This window comes from Clinocottus analis, unplaced genomic scaffold, assembly GCF_023055335.1.
Source record: "Clinocottus analis isolate CAN_PGR_092001 unplaced genomic scaffold, fCliAna1.0.p SCAF_1, whole genome shotgun sequence".
Classification (NCBI taxonomy): Eukaryota; Metazoa; Chordata; class Actinopteri; order Perciformes; family Cottidae; genus Clinocottus; species Clinocottus analis.
In genome coordinates, this window is record NW_027175820.1 from 12,189,100 (window position 1) to 12,214,957 (window position 25,858).

At 40.3% G+C, this 25,858-nt stretch overlaps 1 protein-coding gene across 11 annotated transcripts in view; it reads left to right on the plus strand.

Moving 5' to 3' along the window:
* Positions 1 to 25,858, plus strand: part of plekha7b (pleckstrin homology domain containing, family A member 7b) — a 62,089-nt gene that overhangs the window by 23,438 nt on the left and 12,793 nt on the right. For 3 of the 11 annotated variants that reach the window (XM_068568908.1, XM_068571037.1, XM_068571202.1), the window contains exons 4-18: positions 4,403 to 4,486; positions 7,937 to 8,048; positions 8,724 to 8,828; positions 9,283 to 9,355; positions 9,819 to 9,919; positions 13,895 to 14,073; positions 15,672 to 16,100; positions 16,262 to 16,802; positions 19,141 to 19,224; positions 19,640 to 19,774; positions 20,698 to 20,751; positions 21,883 to 21,966; positions 23,964 to 24,035; positions 25,196 to 25,276; positions 25,386 to 25,535. In XM_068568908.1, coding sequence (XP_068425009.1) covers positions 4,403 to 4,486; positions 7,937 to 8,048; positions 8,724 to 8,828; positions 9,283 to 9,355; positions 9,819 to 9,919; positions 13,895 to 14,073; positions 15,672 to 16,100; positions 16,262 to 16,802; positions 19,141 to 19,224; positions 19,640 to 19,774; positions 20,698 to 20,751; positions 21,883 to 21,966; positions 23,964 to 24,035; positions 25,196 to 25,276; positions 25,386 to 25,535 — 2,284 coding nt within the window. Of the gene's footprint in view, positions 1 to 1,245; positions 1,283 to 4,402; positions 4,487 to 7,936; positions 8,049 to 8,723; positions 8,829 to 9,282; positions 9,356 to 9,818; positions 9,920 to 13,894; positions 14,074 to 15,671; positions 16,101 to 16,261; positions 16,803 to 19,140; positions 19,225 to 19,639; positions 19,775 to 20,697; positions 20,767 to 21,882; positions 21,967 to 23,963; positions 24,036 to 25,195; positions 25,277 to 25,385; positions 25,536 to 25,858 lie in introns of those variants that run through there. The other 8 variants (XM_068571455.1, XM_068569763.1, XM_068570596.1 and 5 more) reach the window with 8 other exon arrangements.

The window sequence follows — 25,858 nt, forward strand, 5'->3', positions numbered from 1 at the left end:
TCACGGAGATGTTTGAGTATAAAAGTTGAGTTAAGCGCAGAGCGCAGCAGACAGACGGTCCAGGAGCTTCTGGTTGTATCCTCTCGTATGTTACTACGTGGTCACGTTGTTTGCTACAATAACTTAGCAGCTAGGCTAACCATTGTCAGTACCTCGCTAGCTAGTCATTCATTCATGTGTTTGAGCTGCGCTGTTCGGTTAGATAATGTTTTATTGAAGCTATGTTTCTTTGTTTTAAAATAAAACAATTTGTAAATATCTCCTCTGAGGTGCAGAACGCCAAACTGCGTCCTACAAGTCCGGTATGATGCGGCTTCATGACATGCACAGGAAGTGTTGCTGGGATTTAGGCTTCAATATCTAATTAATAACTTTTGTTTAGATAAAGTCCGGTGTGTGTGTATGCGTTTGTTAATGTGTGTCTGTGTGTGTGTGTATGAGCATCTGTATGCATGTGTTTGTGAGTGTAGCGAACAAGTTCTGACGTTCCTGTTAATTTTTCTGATTTGTAGTTCTTTATTTTTTATAAATTCTTTATTGTTAAGATTGTTTGCGCTGTGAATTTGCAAGTTGCAAATTAATGCTTTTTGAGAAAAATTGAAAAAATAATCAACTGATTAATCGATTATTAAAATAATCATTAGTTGCAGCTCTATAGTATTGTAGAGTGTAAAGGATGACTTGGACTGTCTAAGTAGGTAGGATATAATTCTAATAGGGGGAAAAAGCGTCATTAGTGAAGGAAGTTTAACAGTAGTACCGAGTCCCAGCTTGAACTGAGTGTTTTACATTACTGACTGAGATACAGTATGTCCTCTTCAACAGCAGCTACATAACTTTATGTTTCCTTGAAAAGAGATTATGTTTAGCTAATTTAATTATCTGAAAGAGGGATGGACAGGAGGAGAAAGGAACGTATAAATAGTGGAAGTCAGGAAGATCTGATAAGCAAGAGAGGTATCCCCCTGATGGGAGGGAGTTAGAGCACTACCATCCACCCAGCAAGCGCGGGGGGACACTCAGGCAGCACGTTTGAGCAGGAGAAAGCAGAGATAAAGAGCTCCCCCTCCTGCTCTCATCCTGCTGGCTCCACTTTATTCTGCTCTTTGTGGATGCCAGCAGCGACGAGAGAACTCGCTCTGCATCTTCATCCTGGTCTGATGATGCTGAAAGGATTTCCAAGCCCTGCAGCACCACAGCGAGTCGAGCAGCTGATTCACGCTGATTCACTCCCACAGCAGGCAAGACTGTCTCCACCGTGTGCATGATACAGCAGAGCATAGTAAGTAGAAAACTGTGGGTACACGTTGGGGAGTTTTCTTTTTCACAGCTGGGACTTTTCTTTCTTTGTAAAGGGGTGTAAATATAGATACAGGTGATCCTCTCTTTGATGTGTGTTGTGGTGCAGTTCGGAGCCTGAGTGTGTTTCTCCCGGTTTAAGGAAGAGTGAGAGCGAGAGAGAGAGAGAGAGAGAGAGAGAGAGAGAGAGAGAGAGAGAGAGAGAGAGAGAGAGAAAGAGACAGAGAGAGAGAGAGAGGTGTTCAAACCATAGAGTTTTGCCCCTGGTGCCCCATGCTGCCAAGACTCAGCCCCTGCATTAGACAGATTACTATGAGCCTCTTGTTTTGTTGAAAAAAAAAAACAGTCTGGCATGCCATGGTTGAGGCATGGACTCTCACTCTCTCATTGTTGCAGTGAGAGAGAGAGAGAGATAGAGAGAGAGAGAGAGAGAGAGAGAGAGAGAGAGAGAGAGAGAGAGAGAGAGAGAGAGAGAGAGAGAGAGAAAGAAAGAAAAAAAGAGAGAGATTTGTGGGAAAATGAAAGGGATGATGGTTGTAACTGCCCGTAGTTTAGTCAGTTTAATCGGCTTACTTAAATGAACATTTCTTACAGGTGCAGCGAATGCAAAGTTAAGGATGACTGTTTTCCTTTATAGAGATGCAACATGTTTTCTTTTTTTGGCAGGGTCACACTTTTTATTTATTTCGTTGCAGGACAAATAATGCACTGACCTTTCCAACTTCAGTGAAAATCTTTAAAAAATTACGGATTATTTAGAGGAAAATAGTCCATCTGAGAGATTTTATGATTTGTGCTGCAATGCTACTATTTTTTCACATTTCTTGTTTTAAGCACTCAAATCAAATCTTGGGTTTATCACTATTCTGAGTTAAGTGTCAAACTCAACTGAGTTTATAGCAAATCCCTAATCCCCTGCTGGTCTGTAAGGGTACAGGTTGGTAACAAAACGCTTATTTTTAATTCATGTATGGTATGGTATGTTTTCCCTTTAATTCCACCTCTTTTGTCAGCTTGAGTTGAACTGAGTCTTGTTTACTTTGTGGTAACACTACTACTGCACATAGACACTGCTACATTGAGGAAAAGCCCTCTAGAGCCTCTTTGCAAGTAGAGATACCAGTCATTCTTTCTCGTCTTTATCTGGCTTGATGGAAGTAGAAACTCTACTTGACCTCATGATTAGTGTTTTGGGGCCCTGTAGCATGCCAGGGATGTAAAGTTCTGCTGTTTATGGACAGAACATAGAACTTTTCTCAGGAGAAGTACAGGATTTATTAATACATTGTCAGTGTATGTTCCCAATGAGTATCATATTGCCATATTCTTGTCAATACACAGCCCGAATAATGCTGCTACAGGGCTGTGAATACAACATAAAATGTAAAAAGAATACAAAAATAAAGCAGCTAAATAATCCTGGAGAGCCATGCACCTTAAATGCCTCTCACATAACACAATTAATTATAGGAGAAGGATAACAAATTTGTAATAAACGGCTAGGTAGCCTTTTGTGTGGTGTGAGTAAAAAAGTTAGAATTTTTAAGATAAATAACTTGGATAACTACTTGTTATCTACTGCTTGAACATTGGTTTCATTAGATTCATGTATGCATTAACACATGCATGCCAGCATTAGAGGTTGAGATGTAAGTCATAGCTTGGTATTACTCTGTCTTTGCTTCTGCCATATTCTTAAGATGTTTTCGACTCAAGAAACACAAGTTATTGACTATAATTGCTGTGAATGTGAATGATTCAGTGCTCTGAATCTTTGTACAAAGAAAAGAAACTGAAAGATGAGCTGAGTTGTTTGGCTCTGAATCCTCTTTCAGAAAGAAGCAGAGATGGCTGCAAGGTGATGTGGTTTACCTTGGATAATGATGTATGTCGAGCCACTACACAGAATCATGTTTGTGCCTTTAGATTCACGCAACTACAACCAATCTGATGCCCAGTACTTAATCCAGGAGGCAGAGTGGTACAACTCCTCTGCAGCAGGAGTTCATATTCTCCTTTGGGACAACATTGTCACAAGCGTTGATGAAAGCTGGTTTTCTGCAAACAAACAGACCCACTGTGCTGCAGTGTTTGAACACCAACTGGGGATGCTGCGAATTCTGTGACAAATAGTTCAGAAGTAATGCGGCTGAAACAAAAGCCTTAAAGAATGCAGATTCTTAATTAACAGGGGATGCTGGTGCAGTGCTCGACAGTGTGTGCCCAGTGCAGCTCAACAAATTATGAGTTGTTACCAGGAACAAGCCTGTGTGTGTGTGTGTGTGTGTGTGTGTGTGTGTGTGTGTGTGTGTGTGTGTGTGTGTGTGTGTGTGTGTGTGTGTGCAATTGAGAGCTGTTCCTGCATGAATGTATGTTTATATTTTATGTTATGGTGTAGGGCTCAGCACTCTCCCGTAGCCAGCTCGCCATGTGTTATTGATTTCAGTTGGATGGGGCCATTCATTGCTTTAACTAGACCAATGTTACTGTCACAGACTAGAATAAGAAACCGACAAGTGGTCAGTGGTGTTGGTGTTGAGGGGATTGAAATGTGATGTCTTTGTGTTTATTGTTATCCATCAAATATTTATTTGTGACTAGATAAGGACAAGATTTGGACAATTTAATTTACAGTTTTGCAACAAAATGAAACTAAGTCTTAAAATATCTCGTATTTACACGTGCTGTCTGATATATTGATGCATAGTCAAAATAATCTACTTGTTTCTCAGACTGTGTCTGGATGATGTTTCTGAAGCTTAATGAAGAAAGAGATTTTAATCACTGACATACTTATCTTATCTGTTCATCATGTCAGGTTAAGCTTCAATCATTCATTGTGTTTGGTTCCATTTCGTCTCTCTCACCATTTACAGAATGCAGAGGCCTTTAAAGAATAAGTAGTAAACCAGCTACCTTTTTCAGGGATTTTGTTCTAACCTCAACCAGCTGCCAAATAGAACTATAGAAAGACAGGACGTGATCAGACAGGCGTGTATTGTACTGACAATACTGACTTGATGCTAATTTTATTTAATTTTTTCTTCCCTTGGTGTTGTTTTCGCTCCATCCTCCCTATTTTCAATCTCTCTCTGTCCTGCAGCCACAACCTAAGGGCTTCATCATTTCGACACCCTGTAACTGGTCAGATATCCCCTGAAAACACAGAATATACTCTACAAGACAGGTGAGTCTATTTTTTTCCTCCTGGTAATGATGCATGTACTGCATGCTTAAATGTACAGATAGGTTAGCTCAAGGTCATAGGAGTCCAGAAATAGACTGTGAAATAACCGCCTGTCACCCTCTCTGATGAGGCATATCACGAGTGTGTGTGTGTGTGTGTGGGGGGGGGGGGGGGCATGTGAGGGGGATGTGGTCTATTGTCTAAATTAAAAACTGTTTTAGCTAAGTGTTCATCAGATAATTAAGATGTGGTCAAAGTCAGAACACTAAAAGATGGGCATTTTATTCATGTTCATCACATTTTTTTTCCTTTTTTATATCAATATTCATCACATTTAATGTATTCATTCCCATCATGTCATTCATAACTGACTGCTCTCACTAAGCAGTGGCTTTCGAGCCCAGAGACTCTCAAATGTTATTCTTCAAATAGTTGCCTTTACACTTATGATAATGGTGGCTGACACTGACATATGCTTTTGACCAGGTCAATATCACATCTGGATTCATTAATCTCATCATCGTCGTTTTCTTTTCTGGCCTATTTGGGGCATTTTCCTCAGTGTAGCCAAGGTCATGATAATAGAAATCTCACTGTGGTTTTAACTTTGATTCTGGCATTGACAGAATACTCCCACGATTTAGTAGGTTTTCTTTTAAAGAATGATACTTTGTTGACATAGAGATTATATATTAAATACCAACAAGTTTTTTAAGTTTATATTTCTAAATTGTATTGCAACATTGCATTGTATAGTAGGTGGATTTATTGTTGTTGTTTTATGTCATTGTATGCATCTGTGTGGTTGAACTTTAGCCGAGACCGAAATATAAGCCAGCAGGTGTCTGATCGTATTTAAGCTGGCTGGTGTTAGATGATCATGCATCATGCAGATTCCACTTTCGGCAGAAGCAGCTTTAGGGACAAGCATGTGACCTTCACGTTCCCACAAATTAAAAGATGCACAACTGATTGTCATTAATTTCCGAAAACTCTCCATTATCCCCGGTTTAGTACTGTTGAGTCATGGATTTGTATTCCATCAAGGGCCTTTAAAGTTACAGTTGCTTTACTCAGCATAGTTTTAAAAGAGATGGTACAAACATTTTTCTTAGAAATGCTAACTATCTCCTCAAGTTAAGGTAAGAATAGCTTCAGTTATATTCACTTATCACTAAAGCATGGCAGAGAAACAGGCAGGACAGGATAAGAAACCAGTCTTTGCATACAGTCAGCATAATCATATTCTGTATATGTTTTGTATAGTTAAAGAAACAATCACTATGTATAAGTACAGTATACGTAATGTCCGTATGAATTTGAAACCACAATAATTGCCTGTGTTGGAAACTACTGTAAGAGAACAGTTGAGATTATATATCCACCCTAACTTTTTCCTGCTATTCTAGTCCACATCAAACACACCCTAGAAATTCAAAATAGTTTTTATGGAACATCTTATCTTTTTTAAGCAGTGTAAAATCTCTGTTACTTTCTGTAAAAAATGAAACAGATTACACAGAATAACACTTTTGGAATGATGCCACATTAGTACATGTGAACATTTGAAGTATTCTGTTGAACAGCAGCTTTAAACACAGGCTACATACTGTTCACCACAGTATTTCACGAGGTGCGTACCATAAATCTTCAAGCAGCTTTAAATAATAGAATTATGCTGGGGGATTGTTCTAGTTTTAGCTCAGTCTTTATCTAAGACAATGTGAAGCTATCTGAAACAGGAGAGAAGTGAAAAGGGCATGTTTAGTACAGATGCAAGTCAATTCAGTAACATTGTAAGTTATACAAAGTGTGAATTTTATCAGCTATGTTTGACTCGACTCCGAACCACTCTGTGCTGCAGTGCACACAGGTTGCTAACTGCAGTGTGATACTTTTGCTTCTAAACCACAGTCTACTTACTGTATTGCAGTATTTTTCTGCCTCTCCCTTGCGTCGTTCTTTTCATAATGCTGTTGTAGAGTTTGGTTGAGAGTGTGAAAGCTGGGGGGCTGTCTTTGTATTGAATGTGTGCGACACAGGCATGAACTCACTGTGGCAGCAAAGTGTTGCTTCTGTTCCCCGTCATGGTGATGTTACGGGCTTCCTTCTACGTAAGGATATCTGAAAAGGAAGTTGGTTTCTTCCATGAATCATTGACTGCATTTCAAGTGAGGAGAACCTCAGCGTGTCGGACCGAGGACAGAGCAGCCAGCCGGCCGGGAGGCTTTGACTTTGTCACAGATTATCCCACTATGATCAATTCGTCAACTCTCCACATGTGCACCCACTGCCTTAAAGGATCCCAAAAAAAATTCCATCATAAAGTAGGACGAGAATCAGGGATGGAGTTTAGTGTCTTTTCCTCCTCGACACTACGTGATGTGAAATATTGCTCCTCACCACCACATGCCACGACAAATCTCCCGGGGAACTGTTTCAATGGCAGTGGCGGTAAACAATATGAAAGCTTCACATAAAACAGCAGCGTCCCCTTGATACAACAGAAACCTGCTGTAAAAATGCTGGCTGCAGTCCAGGCTTTGAGTGCAGATACTGTAAGTTTTGTTCCACTGTGGTCTCTTTCTTTTCCCACTTGTTCTTCCTCCTTTTCTTTTTTTCTTTGCTTCTTTAGTCGCCAACACACACGACTATCTTCTTTTTTTTTGCTTCAGTGTAGGGCAGCGACACAAAGCAGGAAAAAACAACAGGATGAGAACAAATTTTAACCTCTTTGCAGTAAAATGCAGAGACATGTCAAACTTTGTTTCCTCTTGTTTGTAAGTTCACTGCGGCAGTCAGGAAGAGGCTCAGCCAAGTACTGGACAGTTTTCTGTCAATTATACTCTCTGCTACTCAGTTTTGAAATTTTTGCAGAAGTTTCCTTATAGTATATCTTCTTAAGAAATTATATTTGTTTTTCCAGGTCTGTGAGACCATGTTTAAATATTTGTGGTCTGCAATAAAAAAAATATTCAACACATTTGTTACTAAATCTGAATGGGCTGCGCTGTATTTCTTCTACGTTGATATTTTTGGGTCCACAGTAATATGACGACATCATGAAGAAATGTGAGGTGGCTTGTGGATTCCTTAGAAGCTGTCAAACAATACTATATGTGTGTGTGTGTGTGTGTGTGTGTGTGTGTTTTAACACAAGGCTCAATTTAGTTTTGTCTTGTAATCTGGGTGTGTGTGTATGATGAGTGTCAGACTAAGTGCCACTGGAGTGTTACTACATCCGCAGCAGAGCCATTGGCTGTAACAGGCTGCATGGCGGTGTCAGGAAATAGTCATATCCGTTATATGTGAAAGCTCAGCACAAAACTGCGCTTTGCCTCCCTGCGCGTCTGTAGTTTGTCAGTGCAATTAAGAAGGAATATCACCATCCAATGCTCACCATCCCGCCAGTATTACTTATCTTCTTCTACGCTGGCTTTTCAACTGCAGGATAGAAGCCCGTATGTCCAAGTCAGCAGCCAATCAGAGATCCCCGAGCATGGTCACAGAGTCCTCTCCGGCTGTGACCTCAGCTGCAGTGGATGTCAACTCAGGGACAAAGGTGAGTTGGAGTGTTTTCAGTGAGAGCCCATTTTGAGTATGTTTTACTTGTGTAAGTCAACTTTATAAATCCCAAAACAATCTAACTAAAATATAATGAAACAATTCTTTATATTTTCGTAACTGACTCAACATCTTTTTTTGTGGATGCAAATTTGTTTTGGAGCTCTCTTGATGACCGTCAATGCGTATGTTGATAAACTGGTAATCATTTAGTCATTTTTTTAAACCGGAAAAAACTCAAATACACATCCTCTGGGACTGGAAAGGGGTGTGGTGCACAATATACATCTTTGCAATAGACTAGACTTGCAATAGACGGGAATCTTTGCTGCTAAATTTGTGTCACTGAACATGGGACACGCCACTGAAGCACAGGACGTATTCAAATCACAGATATATATGAGCAACAATTCTAATGATTGTTTAATTGTTAACATCAGACAAAACCTGCAATATTGAAGCTGCAACCTTGTGTTCTCTGAGCTAATTTCTGACATTTTGTTGACTGATTGAGAAAAGGACCAGTAGATTAACCAATAACGTAAAGAATATTGCTGCGTGAGGATCCCGTCCCCCGGTTTGAGAACCACCAGAGTATTGACAGTACAGCTATAGCTTCAAGTTCTTCAGCAACACATTAGAAAGTCTTTCGGTCTTTCTTTGCTTTTCGCAGGGCTGCAGAGGTACCGGGAAAGTGCACAGTTTTGGCAAGAGGGATCATGCTATTAAAAGGAACCTCAACATCCCAGTGGTGGTGAGAGGCTGGCTCTATAAACAGGTGAGCTGGAGTTCCTTTGCTATTGTGCTACTGGACGAAATGCCCCATCTGCCACGTATAGGAGCACATGGTGAAGAGCTTAGGTGGGAAATCTGATGTTCTTTGATTTGTAACATGTACTGAATTAATGCCCAGCCTACCCTTAAAAAAAACTTTGAATCTGGATTTGAGTGTTACATGAGAGCACATAATCTCGAAAGGTGATAAATCACAATAGCTCCCGACCATTCCCAGCGGGAGAGACCTACAGTGCTGTAAATGTAGAGGCTGCGGCGCTGTGCCTTATGCTGCAAGTGAAATTATTGTTCAAATGGTATGCATAGAGCTTTCTCACTTGCTTTTAACATGCACTGTATCCCCAAACTACACATTTGAATTAATAAGTGAATTAGAAAGTGTTCTTGCAAGGAGGATTTCTAAATACTCTGTGTTATGTTTCACCCTTCACCTCCAGGACAGCTCCGGAATGCGACTGTGGAAAAGGAAGTGGTTTGTTTTGTCAGACTACTGCTTGTTTTACTACAAAGGTGAGTCCGTAAAAAGTGTACTTGGGCACGGTTTCACAGACAAAAATCCAAATGGGCATACACTGTCATCTAAGGGAAGATGAATGTCTTGGTTAATGACAGTCTCTCATTAGATGATGACATATCTTGCACTCTCTTCCTCTACCTGGCTCTTGCTTCCTCCCATTTTGCCTTCCTTATTAACTTGGGTGTTTTATCATGGGATGTAATCTGTGCTTGTGTTGCTAGAGCATCTACCTCCTCTGCTCAATTAATCATACTGAATAATAGATAAGCCACATGCCACCTTGTGCCACATGCAGCCACATGGCCTCGACCTGACAAGAGTCACCTATGAATTATGCCGTGCTAATTTTCCTGCTGTTCGTAAATCTGCAGTCACTTGTAAACATGGTACACAGTATTGGCAAAATTGGAGATTAGAGCATTTTAATATTCTGTGTGTTGTGTTCTTGCTTCACAGACAGCAGAGAGGAAACAGTGCTCGGGAGCATCCCACTGCCCAGTTATGTCATTGCACCAGTCGAGCCCGACGACCACATAAACCGAAAATACGCTTTCAAGGTAACAGTGAAGTGGCAATGAATCCAATTTATGACAGAAGTTATTATGTCTATGTGTAGCCAGCAAAACCTGTTTACTACTTGCAGTTTTTCTCAAAGCAGTCATTGCTACATCACTATTTGGGAGCAATCCTCACAGACTGTGGTCTCTGTCACACAGGAAGGATGGGTTGCTATCTCCGTTTTGTTTGAGACAGTTTATGATTTACTGTTAGGTCTAGGTATTGAACTTTAATACTTGAGTACCGACCTCAATGGGTCAAGCAACGAAAGTTGAAGTCAGGTCATAGTTTTGTTTAGTCATTGTTTCATCAGATATTTATTTAGATATTGAAACTATAACCTTTCTATTTATAGATCATTTTATTTATGCAAACATTCACGGCTGCTTGTATCACAGTAAGAAAATACGTTTTGCAAAGTAAATAAGGGCACAAAAAGTATGGTTTTGTTAACATTACCAAAGCAGGCATTGTTTTGCATTACTTCTCGGAAAACTTCAAGTTTTTAAGAATTCTTTGTGGATTTTGAGAAAGATTGAGAATGCATCTCAGCTTTTGATATCTATGAAAACATGAAAGTGCGGGTGTTTGGAGTCTGATGAAGCTTCTAACCCTCTGGTCTCTGATCTTTTTTTTAACACAAAAAACAATGATGGGTGTTACAATGGATGGCCACAGGAAAGCACTTTTTCTATTCTGTTGATTCAGATTTTATAAACGTGGAAAGAGACAGGAAAGAGTACATTTTCCAGTGGTAGCCCTGTGGTGTGCTGGAGAGGCTGCAGCAGTGCAATATTCAATATGCTTTGCACAGTGCAAGAGCTTAGTTCTCTCACTAAAATCTGAATGGCTCCTTTTGTTATCCTGAACGCAATATAGGCAGCCCGCATTTGGTAATTGTGTCATATTTATTTTAATATGTTCAACAAAAAATTTTCCCTGCATGCGGCAAAGTCTTTTCTCTTTTCTGTCTGTGAATTCTGCCGGAGGACAGCAAAGGAATTTATGTATTTTTGTTACACAACGAGTATAAACATTATCCAGCTCCTCCAAGAACACTACTAGAACAATACTGCCTGAATGTTTGATGCACCACTGCAGCTGCGGGGCATTTTGTTACAATCCTTTTTGCTGCTTTGTACTTTAGCTTTTGTTCTTGGATTGTGTGTGCGTGTGTGTCTGAGTGCATATCTGTGTGAGTATAAACGTGTGTGCATGTGTGATACGCGTCTCCTGTGTTTTAAATATCACATTACATACAATGGAATTTGTATGATAATTGTGCTGCTGGAACTATTAATTATGCATTCAGCCTATTCATCGTCTCTTCCCACCGCTTGCTGGGGAGTAGATGGAAGGTGAGATGAAATGAGCCTTGGCTCTGCTGTACCACCCTGTATTTAAGAGATCTTTATTCCCCCCAGCTCTCTCTGAGCCATCATGCATTAAAGAGCAGGCAATTTCATTACTTGTATCTGAGGGGCTCGAGAAATGTTCCGTTACTGCTAAGTAAGCAGGACAGTGCCTCAGTAGATGTCCGGTGGTGTTCAACAACGGGACGTTTCAGACTGTTGAAGCAACTGACAGACTACAGTCTCCGCTGACCTGAAATAATGAGAGATGGTGACACAATTTATTCTGAAATTAATTTGACTAGCAGTTGAATATAAGATATAAGAAAGCTGTATAAATCAGTGCAGTACTCCTCTGTAGTAGTTTTACTGGGGCTGTTCTTTGTCTTCTCTGAAGCACTGGGGACAAAAACCTGTTACTCATTCTTGCTTCTGTGATGACTGCCGTATGACCACAGCCAGAGACATTTCTGCTCTTTCTTATTGATTCTGTTGTTCTCTTATTTTTGATCACCTCACTGTGTTTTTCTCATTCCCTGTTGGTCAATGGCCTCCCATTGTGACCCGGTGTGTGTGCGCGGGTGGAGTGAGTACTGTTCTCTGCGGGCGGTCGTCCTCAATCACACCGGCTTCCTGTCTTGCATGAATAGGTATTTGATTTCATTTTAGCCACATCAGTGGACCGCCATCCTCAGTTCATTTTGTTTCATATCATGCCAGCAGCTGCAAAATCTCTTCATGTACACAGACATAACGACAGTCATCTATGGACAATGCCAAAGCACATAGGGGTGCCATATTACTTTTGCTGTGAATATTTTGGGAAATGAAACAGGAAAACTGAATTTCTGTTTATTTTAAATTTGTATTTTTGTACTGCAGAAAATTGGGTTTCAAATGAAATGGACAATTGCACAATCACCTCAGGACTCATAACTCTTGTTATAGACCTCTAATTCTTCGACAATGATGATCACCTATAATGGTGGTGTCAGTCATTTCATGATTAGTATAAGTCAGCCCCTAAATGTGGTCAATGTTGAGAACAAGGTGCTAACATTGCCACGATTACTCATTTGATCAATCTCATGTCTCTACCGTATACTCTCAGTGACTCTGGTATTTGTCTTGTCAAGCTGCACATCATTTATCACACACATCCTCATCGCCATTGGAGTGGTGGGATGACAGTCTGTCACCACTTTCCCCACACTCCTCTGATCTCATTGTATTTCTTTGGATGTTTGTTGCCATCAGCAAATATATATATATATATATATATATATATATATATATATATATATATATATATATATATATATATATATATATTATACACATATACAATTGTACATTGATACAATGTAAACTATTAACTTGTTCTTCTACACCTGTTTTGAAGCAGGTCCCTTGTTGGTTTTTGCAGTGTTTGGCTTATCACATTGTGCCTAGAGGTTAATGATTTTTTTTAAAGAATGATGCATTCACTTTACAGTCTTCAGAATTGATGAATCAGGGGATGAGGTTTTTGTTTTGTTTTGACTCTGAAGAACCAAAAGAGCCAAATGGCTGAATACAGTTTGTTCACTTGGAAGTTTAAAACTGTAAGCAGTTGTGATACCATTTGGGATGTGCTGTGAGCCTTTTATTAACAGACTAATAAAAGGACAGACCTCCATTTGTGCTTGCACATCTGATGAATCCGAATTGTATCTTTATAATTACTAGGACCTTTTTTTGTTACTGTGAATGTATTCTTGCAGATTTAGCCGCTAGTTTATTGAGCATGGTAAGGTATTTAACTCACTGAAGGGCACAGTCTTTCCACGGTGTATATAATGCAGCTCAGCCTTGTGTTGCAGATGCTTTTGTGCTATTGTTGTCAACTATTCATATGTTATGTTACATATTACATATTTATCTTACAATTAATGAGAAACAACTAGCATTTTCCACAAAAACCATACTAACTACTCATTTGCAGTCTTTATTATATATTGAGTAGATCAACTTATTTATAAAAATGAGAATCTGTATGATTTGTGAAGTAAGAGAACATTTGCATATAGGTATTAAACAATAGGAGACCAGTACTGAATAGCTATGACACGGTGCTGAATGATCCTTTGCGGTGGTATAAAGGAATTGGGTTTGGTGCAGTTTGTCCTCCTGATAGCTTGATGGCACCAAATCTTTCAGATTTACACCACCAGATAGAAATATCAAAAGGGTAAGTTGATGTTTATGATGTGTGTTACTGTGCGTCTTGACTAAAGAGATGATAGATGATCACATTTGCCTTTCCGTTGCTGCTGCACAGTTGTTTGCTGCAGTTGCTGTCTAATTTCTGCGTACTCAAGAGAGTGTTGCTGAAGCTCTTTTTTAATACAGTTCAAAAATGAACTGGATTTCTGCTGTTTTTCATGCTGTTTTTGCTGCAGCACTTCAATCCCTCCCTCTTTTCAGTAAAATGTTGCAGTTAACTTTGTCTTCACTGAGATGACAGCTGCCAGTCTCATAGATCAAGAAAGCAATGTTTTTCACTCATCAGCCTCACTGGCACCCTATTCACAACTTCGACAATAAGTTCTCATATCCACTTTCTCTCTCTGTCTTTCATAGGCGAGCCATACAGGAATGCGCTCCTACATTTACAATAAGAACTCTGTGATTGGCTCACAGGCAGAACACTGCGGGATGCGGACATATTTCTTCAGTGCGGACACACAGGAGGACATGAATGGCTGGATCCGGGCCATGAACCAGGCTGCGCTGATGCAGCAGAGTCACACCATAAAGAGGTTGGTCTCGCTCTACAGAGTCGGAATCATTATCCGCATTGGCCGGGCTTCTACTAGTATCAACAACCCTCCCTCACACCCCACGGGGTTAAAGTACAGCAGTGTCTGTGAACTCGGTATGTCTTGAGTGATATCGTGAAGGAAATCTGGCTGTCACATTATTTAACCAAACAGGAATATGTTTTGCTGGAACATTATGTGTTGAGGTTTTTATGTATTCACTACATTGTCTACTGTCTTAATATCTGTGTTCTAGCTCGAATTTGCTCCTTTTGCTCAACCGCATGAGCTGTCTTCCACATCAGGTCCAGCCCCTTCCGTCTACTCTGGGGCACTAAGATGTCTGCAGTTTTTGTCTGTGTGTGTGTGTGTGTGTGTGTATGTGTGTGTGTGTGTGTGTGTGTGTGTGTGTGTGTGTGGTGTGTGCGCAAACTGCATCTGGGTGGGTCTGGTATAAACGAGGCTTATTGCAGCCCATTTCCTGCTTATTTACAGTAGTAATCAAAATCTAGAAACCAGATTTGTGTGCGTTTCTTCATTGTCAAAAATATTCAATTTCAGCAGCAGAAATAGTCTGCCAATACAGACAGGTACTCTAACCGCTGAATGTCCAGTACATGTATTACAATCTGCATTTAGACGTCTTGGATGAGCTGTACGCACTGCACGCTTTGAATGGTCTGTGCAGTAGCACCATCTACAGCCCAATGTAAGTTATTACTCACAAGTTTTTGTTTTTTTAAGTGGTCAACAACGCTACATAACGGTCTTAGTGTGTTACCTTAGAATGACACATTAATTATATGAAATGATTAGCATTGGTGAAGTATTAATAACAATATTCTTTTTCTATATGACGTGATCAATTCACTGCATCTACAATGAGAACATATACCTCAATCTACTTGAATACACCTTTTACTGCGATTCATATTTGATCGCTTTGGAATAATTTCTACTAAACTTGTCCACCCTTAAGTGTAAGCAGTTTGTAAAATGATCAATACCTGTTTGAAAATTAGGTTTTGAAGTGATTTATTCATTTAAATGAGAAACCAAATTAATGGCAAGTCCTTGACACACTACACAAGCTACTTCATGAAGACAAAATGCCCTGGGGATTCACTCCGCCTGTATTTTCCAGAGAGTTCTCTACTTGCTTTTTATTCCTCTCTATTGAAAAAGTACAGATGAAAATGTATTGAATAACTCCTTATGGTCTCTAATGCTACAATTAATTTGACCATGTATTCAAGTGTTTCTGCGAATGGATTTTAAAATGACCTTTAGAGTCACTTATGGTTAACTTGAGTGTCTATTGTGCTTTTTATTCACTGCTTAAGCATTTATCATCATTTAAATCTCTTGTTTCAAGAATAGTGCTGCACTTTATCTTACTAGCATGTGAAGAAGAGGAATTAGATGAAGGTTAGCTGAAGGAAAGTGGGCGTGTGTAGTAGTTGAAAGATGAAGTACTTTAATACCCCACCGCAAACTCTTTGTAATTCAAAATGGGCTGTAAAAAGCAATTTGTCTCACTTGCTTACAGGCAGAACTAACAACACTAACTGTTCATCATCATCATGTCACTGTTTTAGAGAGGTGGAGAATCCAAAGAAGGCTGTGCAGCAGGCTGTCCCGCAGACCAACCATGACCACATCAACCAGAACACATCTCAATCAGAAGGTCGTCGCAGCACAGACATAGAGGAACCTGCGGATAGGAGTATCCAACTGGCTCATAGAGACGAGGTGAGGTATGGATTAGAGATCCAAGTGAAACCCAGCCAGTCCATAGCAGAGGAACGAGGAGAGAGACTCTCTCCAGAGTTTGCTGAAGATGCCACCCTCAAGAACGGACCGCCAACTGTGATCCAAGTGGCTCTGCCGCCAGAACAGAATGGAAATCTCGTCTATCAGAGAGGCTTTGTTTCACACGTAGACACTAAGAAACATGTGCAGAGGAAGAATACGCTGGCACAGGTGAAGCAGTGGGTCAAAGTTCAAAAAGGGGACCCACCAAAAAGGTCAGTTTGAATCTTTCACAGCAGCATGAAAATAGAGTAAATGGCTCCCTCTAGTGGCCAATGTTAGGAATATCTTTAAATTGCTGGAATTCTCATTGTGGACAGGTAATATGACTTTGTTTATATGAAAATAAAAGACATATATGTGCTTTCTCCGTCAGTGCTTCCTCTGCTGAGTACAACCTCCCTCGGCGGACTCCTCCGTTAAAGCCCAAGGCCAGCACGGCGGATGCCACCTATCAGTCATTGCCAAAGTCTCCCCGTCCCCCGTCTGGCAGCGCATCTCCCCCAGTAACATGCAAATTGCCTAGTGACTACAAGTATGCCCATGACCGGCTCAGCCACTTCCGCATGTCCACCGATGAGCGCATGGCCACCAAGGAGGGAATGGTATGGCAGCTGTATGAGTGGCAGCAGCGGCAGCAGTTCCGTCATGGCAGCCCCACCGCTCCTATCTACACCGGTCCCAACTTCACAGACTCCTCATCTTTTAGAGTTACTGTAGAGATGCCACGATCCCTCTCTGTCCCTCCGTCCCCATGTGAAGTCCCACCGTCAGTCCCCTCCTCCTTCAAACCCTTGTCCCCTCGCCGGCCACACACTCCTTCAGACAGACGCACGGTCAGGCCCCTGGATGAAGTGGCACCTGGGGACAGCACAAGATCCAGCTCTCCCGGCCATATTTGTGCACATCTTTCTCAGGTAGGACACCTAGTTAGAGAGGAGAGGCATTTCTGGCATTTGTTGTGCTCTAGGTAAACTTCTTATTTGCCTCTTGGAAATCTACAATTTACTTCACTTTACTTTTTTTTAATTATTATATAGGATATAAAATAACATTTACTTTCCCTCCAAATCAAACTCTAAGATAGAGAGAATTCCATGTAGTTCTTAATACTTTGATTTAAAGTGCTCAACTACTGTGAAGCATAATGTCTTGAATACAGAAAGAAATGTGGCATTCATAAAATACTATTCATGATTAATGTTGGATTAACGCCGTGGTGTTTTATATTTTATCTACTACAGGTTAGAAAACATACAGCTCTTCTACGTCATCCATGTCAAGCAATTATAAGTCGGTATTACTCTCAGAACTGAAGCATACTAATATTGGTTTACTGATTACTGTTTTTAAGAGAAAGTCAGAGGGTAATGATGGTTGTATGTATTGTTTTTTATCAGTATCATCATCCATTATGATGAACAAACTTAGTGAAGTTAATTCCTTCCATCAGTGCAAACACATAACCATGTCCTGGCTGCTCAGTAACATCTGCCTCTTTCCAGATCCAAAATGCACTCAAGTTTTTATTTAAACACAAATACTGGACATTGGCCAAGTCGGTGTAGGTGGACAAGATTTACCCTGAAAGTCTGAAGGCTTTGGATATCAATGGCCTGTCATGGTCCCCCCTGGGCAGACATGATTTGTTGGTTAATCAATTAGTCAATCAATTGAGAATTAAACAGCAACCCTTTTGTCAATCAATTAAATATCAGTTTCCAAGCAAAAACATCAGTCGTTCCCTGGTTCAAGCTTCTCCCAAGTGAGGATTTGTAGCTTTTCTTTATTTAAATATCTTTATGAACTGAATATTGCAGTCCAGGGTGTATCTAGTAGGGTAAATAGGTTTGGAAAAAAGATATAAGTTCCACCCTTGATGTTGTTGGTGCTTTAACACTAATAATGGCACACAGTTAATGGCAGTACTCTGTCATTGGCATGGGACTGAAGTAGAATTTGATTATTCACATGTAGTGGGCCAAATGACAAAGGTCTCCTTCTCACGGTAGGTTTGAAAAGTGGATGTGAGGTATCGATTGACTTGAGGGATGTGAGCTCACAAGGGCACCATGGGAAGATTAGCACGAGGAGCTTGAGAAGGCTCCGACTTCTCAGCGCACACACTTTGATGCTCATGTGAATCATTTGCAGATTCACACAGTCCACACCCAGGCCTACTCCACAGGTGGTGTGGGCGAGTGTGAGTAAAAGCTCGCCACTCCATCGTTCCCCAAAACCTTCGCGGCGCTCAGACTCCACATGTGAAAACATCTCCCGCCAAACCATCACCACATTTGCCGACACACACAGGCCTCAAAACGAACCCATTCCTTCCACAAGTAAACAAAGTGTCATAGATGCTCTGTGTCCTCCATCATTCACATGAGAGTAAAGACACTAATTATAACCATGATACAAAGTGACGCACAATTATGGAAAAATCTTCCAAGAAAGATACATTTTTAACTAAGAGAGCCACACGATCCAAAGCAGCAATGTTTATGGAAACAAAAAATTTAGTCTGTAATGAACTTAGTTTTGGTGCATCCAGCTTTTTTGAGGCTGATCTGCTCTCTGGCTGGATTGCGCTTAAGTAATAGCGATCTGTATACCTCTGTGGAATATCATTAAGAAGTATGTTTTATTAGTAGCTAATCCAATTTGCCCAGGGCTCCTCAGCACCCTATAAACATCTCTACTGTATTTCAAACATCAGCAGCGGTCTCTTTCTTCTGATCTCACATTTAAATAAAAAACCTATTATACAGCAAAAAAATTGTGGCATGGGAATCTCAAAGGGAACGGCTTACAGTGCTTCTCTTGCTGGTAGCAAACAAATGTTATTTTAAGAAAGCAGGTTTAGTATAATTTATGTGTAGTTAATTAAATCTCTTGTTGTTTGTGTCCTTTTGAGGTTCTGTGGTGGGCCTGGTTTTCACTAATTCTGTGTGTTAAGCAAAAACGTCAAATTTCCTAAGCCCTGTAGCGTCTAAAACTCAAGGCACACCTTGTTTGGAATAAGAGTAAGGGTGATGAAAGGGATAAAAGTATAGATGAAAAAATAAATCTGCTGTGTAGTCAAATTTGTTTGCAGACTTGGAGGCAATGGTGTAACTTTGATTCAGTGTGATCAAGTGATTTATCTTTCACTTTCAACACTCACATACTGAAGATCACTTAATGAATTAGACATTCTGTTTGATTTGACTCTATAAGATCTGTAATAACAAGTTTTATTTTGTTTGTCCGCAGGCTTCCCAAATAGAGAGAACGTCCATGCCAGCCATGGGCTACATCACACACACTGTCAGTGCACCCAGCTTACATGGCAAAACGGTATTATCCTCTTATAATTACTTGTGTGGGTTAATTATTAAAGATATCTGTCTTTATGTATTAACATAGTCTTCCAGGCCATTACTCTCGGACAGCCAATCTAGGTATAATCAGGAATAAGTCACTCTAAATTTTGATTAGTAATTTCATCTCGGGGACAGTATCAAGAGACTCTGGAGCTGACTGACTTTGTGAACCTCTATAAAGCTGCTTTAAATGTTTTGCCACACTATTTGTTCTAGTGTTCCGATAACTATTATCTTCAAACAATCTGTAATAGCACAATAAATCATCCTCCCAGTCTCAGCTACTTGCAGCTCAGCCACTGTACTGCCCAGATGGTTCTCAAGTATTTTCTCCCCTCCCCTCTGTGCTTTCGCTGGCCTCCGGCCCCTAAACCCGGGCTTGGCTACAGCCAGAGGAGCTGACTCTGCTCCTCATTCAGCTTCGAAGGCACCAGGCTAAGATGGCTGGTGTGCATAGCCCCAGCGATGCGTTCGCTCACCTGCAGCACCACCAGCACAACGGCCTACTAGGCCACAGCATGCAGGTCAGGGGCCATTGTACTTCCCTTACATCCTCTACAGCACTCTGCAACCCCTGTCAGTGCATTGAGTCCCCCCCCCCCCCCCCATCCCAGCCAATCCCAAACATCACCTTCATGTCATTCATAAGACAATCTGTTGGTGTTGCTTGGTTGTCTTGTTCATTCTACCACTTTGGCATGGGCTGTGTTGCCCCTCAGATTGTCCAGGTGCCCTCTTAGCTCTCCATTAGTGTCTTTAAAGTTATTGTCACTCATCCACCTTGCTTGAATCTTGAAAAAAGCTTTCAGAGGCTTGTGTTGTACTATTTATAAAAATAAATATGCCATATTTGAAGCATGTTACTTGTCAACTGTGCATGCATTTTATACTTTCCATTGTATGATGTATAAGTTTGGGCAGCCACACACTTTTTATCTACATTTCTGTGCTCTGATAAATCTTTTGCTCTTAGTGTTCTCATTCTGAAGCAGCCATTAGGCCCCAGTCTCCCTTATGAGCCTGTTGACATGCAGTGCATTGCTGTGAGACTAGCAGATCACAGTAAAGCTGCACTGGCGCTCAGTAATGACAACTCCACCCAGTTTCTAAAATCCATCCATTCTCTAACCGTCCTCCATGTGTATGAAGAAATGGAATCACACAGTTTTACCACATGTCATGCTCAAGACCTGTGTTGCTCAGTTGTGTATGAGGTCAAGCATGAGGCGTTTAACCAGTCCAAAAATTACACCATTACTTAATTACACTTTGACTTTACTATCTATACATAGAAATACAGATATAGAAAAAGACACTCTAATTTAAACAGTAAATGTATGTTTAGTCAGGCCTGAACAGCAAATGAAGGCCTTAGGAATCATCTGGTCACCAATTCTCCTTTGTAGTTTCATTTCAAATGATTTATCTCTCCACTGCTCATTTAAAGGCTGATGATACTTACATACAACTGAAGAAGGACCTGGAGTATCTAGATCTGAAGGTGGGCCCCAACAAAGTAAATGCCACTTTATCCTTTTCATCTCCCTTCTTTGGACTGCAATCTTGTTCTCCTGCTGCTGCCTCCAACATCTGCCTCCCTGTTTCCCCTTTTTTCTGTCTTTCCTCTGTTCTAAGCTGAGCTTTCTACTCTCTCCTTATTATGACATTAACATGTACTTTCATTGTCTTCTTATGATGTACACTATCCACTTGAGGATACAAATATATGTTTTCAATAATTGGGTGGATCCAACAAATAGTCCAATGTTTGGCTTCTTACTTAAAGTTACTGTGAGGAACATTGAACTGGTTATGAAACAATTTAATGCATTTGCTTCTTCATGACCTGCGTAAGATCCAAAGCAAAGCTAGATTTGGATCTGTCTGTGGTGGGCGGGTTGCAATCGAAAGCTCCGGCAGGAGGAAGAAAGCTCTGCGCCCGGCAGCAGCGTCTGCTCCTCTGGCCAGGAGCAGGTCTGTGCCTCGCTGCTTGCCAGTACCCGCTGCGAGTAAACACTGACACCCCACTGCTCATGGCCCAGGCCGTATCACTGGGTCTGTGGAGGGAAGAGAGGCACGGGAGGGCTGCAGTAAAATGAGAGTTTTTAAAGGGTGCTCGGAAACACAAACACTTTCGTCTTCAGGGACCGCCAAAAGTAACACAAAATTAAGTTCCTTGTAGTAACTTTAATTAATTCTGAAGTTCAGTTTTTCGCAATGTTTTCTATTGAGTGATATATAATTCTTTCAGATACAGCATTTGTGACGTAGTTATCTCATTCTAAAACATGTTGATGTTAAGCTTATCACAATGGGAATTTAAGTTTTGAAGCACATGGCTGAATGTCTAAACTGTTTGAGTCACGTGAAATCCAATTCCTGTGTCAGAGTTACAAATTGTCTAATTGCAAAGGCCTACTACTGTTGTGTCCAAGCAATCTCTTTCTCTCATTAGCTAGCTATTGGCAGACACTCCATTTACACCTGTGCAAAGCTTTGATCCTATTTATTTGTATGTTTCAACACCACAATGCATTAATGATTAATCTGGGTTGTGTTTTGGAAGGATGGAGCTCATCTAATGATGTACAGTACGTCCTGTGACTCCTCTCCATTTCCTGTTTCAAAACAGATCCAAAGTATTGACCCGATGATCGTATCAGTACGCAATGTGTTTGAACACTCCACTCCTCAGAGTTTTGGGTACTGTTGGAATGTAAGGACGGTGTGCATACAAAGTGAAACACTGCTTTTCAGAAGGAATGTGATGCATCCCTTGACGTTATGCAGGATTATGAGCATGGATACCTATCCAATCATGTGTGATACTCCAACACTGCTTTGAGATTTGATGTAAAGGAAAATGTTTTCTCAAATGGCTTTCTTGCATGTATTGAAGCATTTGTAAATGTATGAGATGTCTGTTTGACATCTTCAGTTGGCTATTGTTTTGCTTGTTTGAGTATACAAATGACCCAATGGTGCTCTGTAAGAAATACTCTGGCAATTGGACTACTTATATTTTAGGGCCTCTAGTTTCATCGTGGTAACTGCTACAATCAGACGATAACGTGAATTGGTGTGTTTGTTCACCTCGGAGTTGAAATATTACATAAATGTAGTATTGTATTAACACACAACTTGGTAAACTTGCAAAAGACGGATTACAGAAAAGTGGTCAAAATTTGAACTCAATGTATGGGAATGAGAATGTCCCGCAGGTCTTCTTTGGAAAAATTGCAGTCTCCAAGCCCAAGCTAAAATATCCTGGTCATCACTTTTTTTCAGCTGTCTCAAAAACCAAAGAAATAATTTTAACATTGTAAAACTGTTCTCACAGGCAATGCAGTACTCCATGTGACTTCTCTGACATGTAAAATAGGTGAAATGCCCCTTAAACTGAGTCTCTCATGCGCACTGGGCCATACCGCTGTGCTGGGTGTGGTGATCCTGGTGTGGGTGTGTTAGAAATATTCCACCCACACATTTTGGCTTTGTGCATTACTCAGTGTGACAGATAACTGGCAGACAAATCTCTGCCCCGTTATCTGAAGAATCTCTTTATAGGACTCCCAGACTGACAGGCCTTATATTATTCAACTGATGGCAAATAAGGAATATCATAAAGTCACTTAGACAATAGGACTGTTTCCAGAAAGTGTTCCTGAATGATTATTTTATAATAGTGATATTATACATTACATAAAATGAGAATTTTGAGGTGAAAGTATTTCAAAATTACTGCAAACCACCGTGGCCCAGACTGAAATCACTAAGTACAGGGTCGATTCCCATTGAAATTGGTGCATACATTCATGCCACCCGCAGTAAAAATAATATAGTATCACTTTGGTGACTCTACATCAAGCGCTGTCATCAGGTCAACTTTTTGACTAATACCTGGCAGGTTTAATACCAGCCAAACTAAGAGTGTGAACAAAGTAGTCATAATACCAATTCACCAAAACATCAGCATGTTGTTGTCATTGTAAGCATGTTAGCATGATGACCTTAGCATTTCATTTAAAGCACCACTATGCGTAAGCACAGCCTTTACAGAGCTACTAGCATGGTGTAGACTCTTGTTAAGATGATGGGGATTCTCTTGAAGATTTTATACAAAGTTATGTTAAACTGTGATGAGGTCCATGATATGCATAATGCCATGGCTGGTGCAGGAACGCACATGCAGCTTATAGTTTTTTATTATTCACACCATTTCAGTCTCTTATAGGCAGCTGTACCACACGGTCACTGCTCCTTTACGAGCATGTACTTACCACACCGTCATGAAACTAGGGGCCACTTTGACTCTTATTTTTTGTTTCCAAAATGTTTTCTGAATCAAAAAATGACCATACATAAAAGACCTGTTTACACTCAACAAAAAAGAGCAGCATTGGGATTTTTAGAGTTTCTCCAAACACAAAGATGCAGAAACTTTCTCTGCATAAATGTTTTTGCACTGCTGCGCTACGTTTTCTTATACCAGCTTATGCTTTTTTCTTTTTTTGTTTTAAATGTATTTTTCATCGTTGTATCCACTTTAAAACCATCCGGCGTGACTATTATAGCAGCCTCACTCTATGTTGAAAATCCACACAGCTGTTGTTATCTGTTCACTGGAAGTATTGAAGTAAAGATGTTCAAAAGATGCTATTTGATAACTGATGTTAAACCTTTTATTGTATTTGTGGCTATGTGGAATTTCAGGTTACTGGACGTGAGAGTTTAAAAACAGACAGACCATCAAGGCCTGTGAAAATAGCAGAAAGTGATGCTGATGTAAGTGAATCATTATTTTTTCAGGGTTTAAAGAAACCGTCTGATAAGCAATCTTTTTATCCGTCTCTTCCTTTTCTTTAAGATCTCCTTTTCTGACTTCTTACAATCCACTACAGAGAAGCAGCTGACTTTAGTCTGACTTTACTGTGTGTGTTAGTGTGGTTTGTGTGTGTGTGTGTGTTCCTAAGTTGTGGTAAACAGATGCTGCGGAGGGAAGGGAACGTATGTACATTGCAACACTGTGGGGACACCCATCCACACTGCACAGTGCGGGCCTGAGAGTATCGACCACAGCTTTTATTTTCCTCCTCGCAATTTAAAGGGAAAAATACATGTAATGGGAGTTTTAGATGTTGAGCTGTTAAATTTTTCAGTTTGATTTGCCTGACCCTGCTTTTCTCATTCTTTGTTTTCTGCTGAATGGAGGTAAATAAGATGGATGTCCTGGCTTTTCATCATTAGCATTGTTCCACTTTAACAATTTATAAGAAATTGCCAGTAAATTGTCTGAACAATGAATATTTCATGCAATTAAAAACAACAATATACGGCAGCAAAAATAAAAACAGCTTAATTATTAATTGAACAGAATGATAAATAGATCTGAGAAAAAAAATCACTGTGTGAGAAAGACTGTGAACTAGGCAGTCTTATGTTGTTTTCATAAACACATAACCCATTTCTGGGAAAACAAATCTGTCACTCTCAATAAACACGGTTTTCTCCAAAAGTGAATTTGAAATATGGATTTTTGATTATGATTACTCATAATGGGTATTACCAGATCTCACCCCCAAACTAGACAGTATGGAGCCTTTTGATATTTCTCACTGCACTGATGAGAGGAATTCCTCTGGGCCTTTCACATAGATGAGCCTTATTGACATATTTACAGACGGCGAAGACAGCACCAGACGATCAATTCGTCTTATCTGTCTGCGTTGTTAGAATATAGTGGAACACGACTAGAATGGAGCTGCCGCCCTCAGTTGTAAACAGATGCTGTATCTCATCAGCCCAGTCACTGGTTTATCTCTCTCCTCTTTTGATGTCCCATTATATCTATATGTGGTGCTATTGGAGGGAAACAGAGACTCATACGAATGAGAGCTGAATGTGATTTTATCCTTTCTTTTCCTGCATTCTTATTTTGTAAATAGGTGAAATTAAGTCGACTGTGTGAACAAGACAAGATTCTACAGGAGCTGGAGGAAGGGATACGCTCTTTGAAGGAGGACAAGGTTTTTGTCTTGATGCATAACATATAGTTGGCTTTTTTTCTTTAGTTTGTGCAGTATTTCAATATGCGTTTGTGTGTGTTGTGACAGCGTCTCTCATTCCCTTATCTAGGACAAGTTGGAGTCGGTGCTGGATGTTTCCCACCAGCAGATGGAGCAGTACAGAGATCAGCCGGCCCATGCTGAGAAGATTGCCTACCAGCAGAGATTACTACAAGAGGATGTGGTGCACATCAGGGCAGAGATATCTCAAGTCTCCACAGTAAGAGACAAGCTACTCTCACATTATTGTGCTTGTATTGGAATATGCAGCTACTTTGACTTCTTTGTTGAGATATACAGTTTTAATTTAGGTTTGGGATGTGAGATACTCTGAATCAAACCACTCAGACTGGGTCCAGTGCTACATGCAAGTACATGCTAACACTTGCAACTGGCACAATGTTTCAGGTTGACTGTGATTATCAAAATGAGTGCTAGGGGACAAACCTGAGGTTCAAAGAAACTCATGCGTACGTCAGTCTGTTGCACTAAAAAATGCTTTTGTCAAAATGTTCAGTGATATTCAAAATATTCAGTGTTAAA